General features: G+C 27.8%; 1 protein-coding gene across 1 annotated transcript; it reads right to left on the bottom strand.

Annotated features, from left to right (window-relative positions):
- Positions 1-833: 833 nt before the first annotated feature.
- Positions 834-8,400, bottom strand: LOC130827142 (GDSL esterase/lipase At1g71691). The gene is made up of 5 exons (XM_057692786.1): positions 8,028-8,400; positions 6,613-6,734; positions 1,913-2,152; positions 1,561-1,810; positions 834-1,231 (listed from the first exon to the last, which is right to left on the bottom strand). Exons 1-5 carry the CDS (start codon positions 8,281-8,283, stop codon positions 993-995), a joined length of 1,107 nt encoding a protein of 368 aa, XP_057548769.1. The 5' UTR covers positions 8,284-8,400; the 3' UTR covers positions 834-992.
- Between the last annotated feature and the right edge of the window lie 1,208 nt (positions 8,401-9,608).

Raw genomic sequence — 9,608 nt, 5'->3', positions numbered from 1 at the left:
TACTTGAACTAGTATAAATAGGGGCTTGGGAAGGATGTCAAATATATATAATTTATGAATTCTCTTATCCTTGCTTTCTCTTCCACTCGTGTTCTTTCAAAAATAGCTATAAACTTCTTGATATAATTTCCAAAGTTTATAGTTCACCAAACACTTTGTCATTAAGTGACATACTCTTAAAGGGTGTGTTGTGTTGTTTATATCTCTTTGTGAATTTCCAATTCAAAACCCAAGTAACTTTGTGGGGGTAATATCACAAAAGAAAAGTGATTATATGCCTACAACAAGTATCAAGTTTTCGGGTTACGATTGTCGTTACAAAGATCATCTTCAAGTTATCTCTTATTGCTTTTTGTGTAAGTATATTTTAGCCATCAACAAAGGAAAATACAAATTCCCATATTGTAATTTGTATTTGCATTATTATTTGTAATATCATCGCATTGGATTGACACAACATCAATAAAGTAAATTACCAATTCAAAAAAGAAAATTATATGTGATGGGAGTATATGTGAAAAGAGAATCACAACTTACTCAATTCATTCTAAATTTGCTTAACCCATATTTAATTAGGTCTTTTTCGACTTCTCTTACCTTTCATTATGATGCTATCTAACCCTTTAACGATGGGAGTATATGTGAAAAGAGAAATGAAAAGCCACAAACTATAGCGAAGAAAAATTGGATGATTCCGAAAAAAAATTCTTAATCAACAATTTGTAGTGTAATCTGTTTTTAATGTCAAATCACTTCAAGCTGAACTCAACGTAGCTTCAATGCCAAAACTATTAAAAACGTTGTGATATGAAATTTAAATGTGACGCAGGGTGTAATATCCAAAGAAAATATTAACTTAGATAAAATGAGAATTGAGTACTCTAGCTAATTAGTGAAAACTTACAAGACACATAGTGAATTCTTAAACATAAGATATATTATAAGTGCCAAAGTTAGACAGTTTTAACAGCATAAGCAATGATCGGACTTGTTTAGCTATCTGGTTCAAGATCAAGAGCAGCAAGCTGCTGAATGTTCATAGGGTATGCCACATCTGGTCCGCCATTAAAGGCCCTCTGCCCTAAGATAACATTAACGTGCGATGTTGGATGAAATGCATCCCAGAAAACATACTCTTCTCTGTTCATGCATGGTGTTTCAAATGGTAGGCATGTTATTTGCCCTTGGTTTCTCCCTATTCCGCAACATCCTCGATCAATTACTCTAAATCCTGCAAACCAATGAACGAACCCCTTGTTATATTCCGCATTTTTACAAGTATGAGTTCCTACAGCAGGTTACCTGTATTTCTGATAATTTTTAGTTCTTTTTTCTACAACTATACATCATATAATTTTTTTTTCCATTACATTAATGTCAAATAAATATAAAAATTTTACATCGTATAATAATATAATACTTATGCATAAAGTAATTTTTAATAATAAGGATTAACTCAATCATATAGACCCCTTTATAAGTTGGACCTTAGGCGGTTGCAAATCAAAACTACTCTAAGGAACAGCCCTGAGCAAGTATTAGATAATAAATGAATGATACCGTAAGAGGCAGGATGAGTGAGGATGTCTCGGAACATATTCGCAATGTCAATGTAAATGAATTTAGCACCAGGTAGTTTGGTGTTGAGATTGTTGATCATGGTCTTGACATTAGCATTAAAAGGTTGTACAAGGGCGTTGACAGAATCCGAACATTTTCCTGTAGGGCTTTGTGCCAATATACTTGGGATGCAACCCATTGCTCCTAATCCCGCTATTGCAAATTTTCGTGCACCCAGATTATACAATTTCTGCATCCATTTTGATCATCAGATTATAAATTAATTGTATTAATTTGCAAAATATGCAATTATTTAGATGCATAATTGACAAGCTGAGGAAAGAAGACGTACAGTAAGCTGAATGGTATACTGTTGAACCAAGAGGTTGGCAAATTGCTGGGCATTATATTGGTTACGAGTAGGATAATTAGGCATAAGATAATTGTTAAGGTAATCATTACTGCCCATTCCCACAAAGAACAAGCATTGTGCGATGCTTCTACTCACATCATCTGCCCCACGACTGGCTGTTATTGTGTCCAGTGTCGTCTCAAAGTTGCTCATTTGTTGATTAAATGGGATGCGTCCTACCTGTAATACCCATAAATTAATCATAACTCATGCATCAAATAGTATGTGAGTTGGGCTTTTGATAAAGCATTGTTTTAAAAGCCATTAAAGTTTGAAAATTTGAATATTTCATTGTTAAAATTTTACATTTACAGTTTGATAATTAAATTTTACAATTTAAAGTGAAATACTTATTCAGAAATAAAATCTCAAACGAATCTAGGGTATAGTTGTATGTAAACTATATAATTATTGATTCACTATAACAAATTTAACTTTTTTGCGACATTAAATTTAATGGCATTAAAAAATGCTACTGATTCAAATTTTTAGTGTAATAATTGTTAGTTTTTATTTTAAGTTCCGCTATAAAGTGATTTAGTGACACTTTATTTGGTTTAGTGGCATATGTAATTATTACTATAATTTATATTGGCATTTATGAGAAATGTCACTAGATTATATGTCACAAAAAACTTTAGTGTGATTTTTTTTATGTTGCTAAAAGGTCAAATAAATGTTACTCAATTTTCTATATATATACTATTAGAATTTTAAAATAGTAACATTCAAACTTAATATCGCTGAATATATCCCATTGAAAGCAATTTATGTTATTAGTATTTTCAATCAGTATCAATCAATTTTGTATTACAAATTTTCTTAAATACTTGAAAAAAAACATATGGTCACATGAAATTTTGTTTGATTCGATCAAATTAAAGTATATGTTCATTATATATATTTTTGATAATTTTTTATTATAAATATCAAAAGACATTTAGCGTTAAAATAACGCATTAAATAACAGGAAAACGATGCAAGTGTAACTATTAATTAAAACAAAGCAAAGGATAGTATGTAAATAAACTATATATAAAATCGTTCTTATTTGTTTTTTTTTTTTATCTTAATTTCTCTAAATGAAAATTCAAAAATTTATTTATCTATCTTCGTTCTCTAATGTTCTTTCTATTTGAAACATTCCACCTTAAGAAGAGATAAATTTGATTAATATTTTTGAGACATATTTAGAAGATAAAATATATACATGTGATACCTAATTAGATTCGTCTTAATGTATACTTTTTTATTATATATTTTTTATAATTTTATATTATGCCTGTTTAGATATATTAAGATTTAAAATTTGCTTTAAAAACTATGAAAAAAGTAAAGGAGTAGAAAAAAAAATGGAAAGAATATAAATTATTCTATTTTAGGTCATGTTTATTTGAACAAATTAATATCGCTTGTCTATTACACCTTTAAGTATAAGAGCACTGTATGTATTTATACCTTTACCTAAAAATGATAATATTATTTCTTCTTTTAATGTGCAAATTCTCTTATATTTTCACTCCTCACTCTGAAAAAACGTTAATCTTTATAGTTGGTTTGGGGTTATTATCAATTTTTTGGTTAATGGTAAGCCCTGAATTTTTCCGTTTTGCTTTTTCAATATGATTAAAATAAATATTTGTCCTCTCGGTACAGGAAAGTTGTTCTACCTATTTATTGGGTTGATTCTACTCATATATTGGGTTTTGATTTCTCTCATGAGAGTTTGGGGTTATGAAATTTGGTCTCTAGTTGATTTATTGATATTTGGTAGAGATTAATGCAATTATGCAGCAGATACCAAAGTTGCATTTACCATCAACAACATCAATTTTAATTCTATCTCAAGACTATAGTAAATCGAAAGACCTTCTCGTAGAAGGCTGTATCAAACAGCAATGTGAAAGAGGACATTCAAAATTATCAGATCTCATACACAACGCTCGTAATTTTTTTATTTTGAATTATATTTGGTTAAAATTGTTTTATACTTATTAATTTTTATCTCTGATGTAAATGTCATATGACTCTTTATTAATGAATGAGGTATTATCAAAATACTTATTTCAATTTTATATCCCGTTTATAATTGCAATTTATTATTGCCGAAATGTATTTAATTACTCCTACTCTTCAACAATATTTTACAACCCTCTTTGAACACTTTCCATATTCCGAAGTAATAAGAAATAATTTGATTTGAGGAAGGATAATCAACTTTTGCCTCAGAACATATATCACTTTCCTAAAGAAGAATTTGTGTTTGATTATCGCTATTATATCCACTTCCCTCGGTTTACATTTGATATTTGATAAAAAAATCACAAAGGGAAGTATTCCTCTATTTTCATTTTTATTATAAAATTCAAATCATTTTAATTATAAGTTTTAAAAAATTTAAAAATTAATATTTAAAGAGTATATATTAAGACGATTGATGAAAATCATATTTAAAATTTATCATTAAAATTTATTTGATAAATCACAAAGGGAGTACAATTTAAGAATGTCGAAAAAACATCTGGAACAAACACGGTCTTTAGTATTAATTTCGCAATAACTACGAGGTAGTTAATGTGCTCAAACCTATTGCAAGTTGGTGAAATGCAGGAGCCTATTGCAAGTTGGTGAAATGCAGGAGCTGTTTAAATGTGACCTGACCCAAAAATCCGATCAAAAATCGAAAGTTAATCGACTCAAAAATATGTTTTTTATTAGGTTTATCGAACCGACATTATCCGAACCGAAGTTGCGCCAGAACCGATTTACGATCGAAAATCGCAAAATCGAACCCGAACTGCGACTGATTTTTATAACCGACATATAACCGTTAATCGAAATTACCCGAACCTAATAGTGACTGACCCGAGTCATACCCGACCCGAATCATGCTTAAAACCGAACTTGATCGACTAAAACCGACTTAACTCGAACGAATTTTTAATCAAAATGCTGTAAACCTGAGCCAATTTTTAACATAGAGGTATGATCGACTCATATTCAATCATCTTATTAGTTAATCTAATAAAGTAATAGAAATTTTAATAAATTAAATTTTATACATACATAGTTTCATATATTTAGAGTTAATAATCAATGCTCAATGTTTATTTAACTATTTTTAATCAATTTAGATGAAAAATGATAAAACTTTAATTTTAATTTACAGTCAAACAAGTAAAAGTAACAAAGTAATAATCACTAATTGATTTGCATTTTAACTATTTTGCTTTAACTAAGGGGAATCTTATGATCAATTAAAAAATGTCCAACTTAATCTGATATTGACTCAATCTATCGTAATTAGTAATCGTAGCCGAATTCTACTGGAAAATAATACCCGAACCCGATCTGACCCGGTAAAACCAACCAATTATTAACCGATGACAGTCCGAGACCGATTGACTACTCGACACGAACTTCAACCGACACCGAACAGATGCTAACCCGATAGCTCAAATAACTGATCTTCAACCAGATCGTGACTAACCGACCTGATCCGAGTGTGACCCGCCGTAACATGCATCCGAAAAATAACGGATTTGAAATACAACTAAATCGAATGACACCCATTCGAAACCGACCCGATCACCCGAATGAACAACTCTAAAAGCACCGTCATTTACTCTTTCCTTGCTTTCACTTTTTGAATTTCCATCCATGAAATGAACTATTTCTAAATCCCAAATGCATTATTTATTTATGAATTATGATTCTTAAAAAGCAACTTTACATCTTACTTCATCTACCCACATATTATGGAAATTTGATAGAAACTAACTATTTTCTTTATTTTGTAATGTTTTTCTCATTTAAAATATTCTATTTTGAAAACAGAAATTTAATTAAAATTTGTAAGGCATATAGATGATAAAATAAATTCATGTGAGATCTCATTAGATTCGTCTTAATATATACTTTTTGACTATATATTTTTTTTAATTTTTTATAATGTGTATTTAGAGATATTAAAGCTCAAAATTTATTTTAAAACTATGCAAAAAGTAAATAAGATGAACAAAAAAGAACGAAGAAAATATTAAATAAAATTGACCATAAATAGCATCAAAAATTATAAAATGTATTTTTTTATATAATATTAAATTATTGTATTTTTCAATATTTTAAAAAAAATATTAATTAATTTAAATATTATTTTCTTCGTATAAATACGTATATTAATATTAGAGATTCATCGATAATTTTGAGTCGAACCTAATAACATACATTATGATTTATGACTAATCAATTCAAAGCGGAGTATTAAACTTGGCACAATGACTTGCGTCTTTGATCTTTGATAGTTGTATCGCCTTTATAATTTTATATTCATATTAATAGCGTCAACGACAATTAACATGCAAGTAATGAATGCTAATATTTATTTTAATTTTTTTTAATTTAATATTTCTGAATACACATAATAAAAAATTATAAAAACACATAATAAAAAAGTATATATTAAAACGAATCTGACGAGATCTTTTAAATATGTATAAAAAACGTTAATTAAATTTCTTTTGTTTAAAATGAAATATTCCAAATAGGAAGAACATTAGAATAAGTAGGGTATTAAAAAGATAATGGGGAATAAAAAGAAAAAATGATAGGAGTAATAGACATTAATTAAGAAGACATACAAAATTCCTGCCAGTTACATCAAGAATACCAGCAGCAGCGGAGGCATAATTGACACCATGAAGGACTTGATTTCCCGTTGCTTGTGAGTATGCTGGTATCAATGGAAGACCTAATAACTCCGCTGTAATTTATACACACATTACTATTTGGGTAAAAGTAAAACTAGAGATAAAAATTATAAAACATTATTATTGTCACAAACAATCTACTTTAAGATAAATTGACTAAATAATTTTAATAAGTTAGATTTTTGAAGAGTATACATTGAAATATTTAAATAGCTGCACAAGATATTGAAACAAGGGAAGTACTACTTTTTTGTTTACTAAAAAAATAAATTAAAATAACTTTAAAATAGCATATGATTAAAATTTATTAAAATAATTGACTTTAAAAACAAATCATGAAGAATTACCCTACCCATTAACTAGAATTTTGGTTTATGAATTGTACTGAGCTCTGTTTTTTTTCTTATTTAATTTTTCACAATTTTTAAAGTAATCTCAATATTTCAAAATTCACATAATAAAAGTTATTAAAAATATGTATTAAAAAGTATACATTAATTATATGAACATATTTTATCTTTTAAATATGTGTCAAAAACATTTATCAAATTCTCTCCTTTTAAGATGAAATCTTTCAAATACGAAAAATATTAGAGAACGGAATGAGTGTTTGATATAATTACTGATTAGCTAGCTGGTTTTCTTGTGAATGCATAATAATATAAATTTATTATTATTAAAGTAAAAAAAATAAAAATAAAAGCAAACTTATCTAATTCAGTTGAAGATTCAAGGATATTACTGATTTTAAAAATAAAAATAAAAAACTGTAATTAAATAGAGTAATTGATGACTTATTGCATGAAATGTATATATGAAACTCCCTCCTATTCATCACATGTGTTTCATTTGATTTTTTACCAATTTTTAGGTAATCAAATAGAACCATATGTGTCGAAGAGAGAGTCTAATTTATAGCGGGGTTTAACATATGTGTAAGAGAGAAAAATCTAATTCATAGTCACTAGTTAAATGGGATCGTAGGAAAGAGAGTCCAACTATGTTAAAAAAAAGTACCCAAAATAGAAATGAGTTACTTGTAATGACTTGATTTAAAATGAAACCATGGGAGAATACTAAGCATGTTCAACATGCTCGAGTATATAGGGCTCTGAATAATTAGTGGCTTGATCAATATTAAATTAGTTAGTATATATTAAATATTTAAAGATATAAAATTATTTGAAAAATATATTATAATTTTTAAATTACTTATTAATTTTTGCTGGACGCCGTTGATAAAAATAAGACAGATATAGTGAATATGAGGAAGTAATAGAAAAATGCATGAAAAAAAAAGTAAAAAAATATGAAGGGAAGAAAGTAAAGAAAAGTAGGGTTAATACCAATTTTATCAACAATGGTGTAGGCATTAGAGAAACGGCCAGTAGGACCAGCATTAAAGTCGATACCATATGGAAAATAATTAGCCTTCGCAAAAGAAGGAAGATCATTATTGTTTCCATTGTCAATCAAAGAGTCTCCAAACACAAACATAGCAGGAACCAACTCTTTCTTTCTCACATTCGACGGTGGATAATCTTGGTCTTGGGCTACACATCTACTCATAATAACCATCAATAACACTACTAAATTCTTCATTGTTTAATTACCAATTTTCTTTAGATTTAGACAATACTCTTGGAAGTGAATTAAGCTGACTACCTCATGCCATATAAATAAACTCATAGCCTTCTGTTCAATGGCGAGATAACAAATTAAAAAGGGTAGAAAGTTGGTGAGAAGATTGTATTTACTACTCACATTTATACTTTCTCTTTGACTTTATTCGTGTTTCCAAGTCAATGGCGTATTCTTCGATTTTACCTGTAATAAGTTAAGAAAAATGATATATAACTCTAATGGGCTATGTATAAGAAAGAATTTTATATTAAATTTATATAATTTAATATTATTTATGCTTTAGAAACATAAGTATTTAATTATATTTTTTTTATCATTTATTTTTTTTTGAAAATTAAAATCATTATATAAAATATTAATTATTTTTCGATTTTTAGATTAAATTCTATTAAAAGTTAAAATTATTATCAAGAAATAGAATTTGTTATTTTTTATATAGTCGCGATAAATATCATCACCCATGAATTAAATTTGTTTGTTTGGTTCACTTGGTGTGTGACTGTGTGTATTTATGAGTATTATTAATTACAACTTACTGCTATGTCTTCTTTACCTGTAAGGCTGTAATATGTGTAGCTCAATGGCTTAGCCTTTTATATTCAACTTCTACGTTGAGGTTCTCGAGGTAATGCAACTACTTTCACAATTTCATTCTGCTTATTTATTTTTATAGGCCATACTATTAATTATTTAATTACTTTTCTTTTCACTCAAGTTGCTACTTGCTACAAAATATGAACTAAAATAATTTAGTTTTTTTTTTTTTTAAGAGAAAAAAAATAAAATTTCCATTCAAATCAAAACCAAGACAAAGTACATCAATGACCAAGGATTTCAAACCAATTATATTGTGCATCAGTATTGAGAGAATACCCACTTTCTAGACAGAATTGTACAAACCCACTCTTCATGTGCAATAGTAGGAAAGAAACCTCATAGAAACAAACCATATAGACTAGTGCCTAAGTTCTCTAAACCATATAGTTATTAGTACAATTTAATTAAAAAATTACATTTTTTGCATGGTATATAAGTGAGACACCATTCATGTTAAAATGTGACAAAACAAATGAAACATAAAAATAAATATAGGAAATTCCAAGTGATGATCCCAAATTTTTTGTTTTTTCACGTGGTAATATAAACGAACTTTTTTTAATTCGCATGGTTACTACGAACTTTCAATTTTTCTATGTAATAAACAAATTAAATGTTAAAATTCTTTGTTAATTTTAGTACTTATATCGAATTGATTTTCAAAATAATGCCCCTTAAAGGTTATC

The sequence above is a fragment of the Amaranthus tricolor genome, chromosome 1, assembly GCF_026212465.1.
Source record: "Amaranthus tricolor cultivar Red isolate AtriRed21 chromosome 1, ASM2621246v1, whole genome shotgun sequence".
Lineage (NCBI taxonomy): Eukaryota > Viridiplantae > Streptophyta > Magnoliopsida > Caryophyllales > Amaranthaceae > Amaranthus > Amaranthus tricolor.
This window is presented reverse-complemented; position numbering and strand designations above follow the sequence as displayed.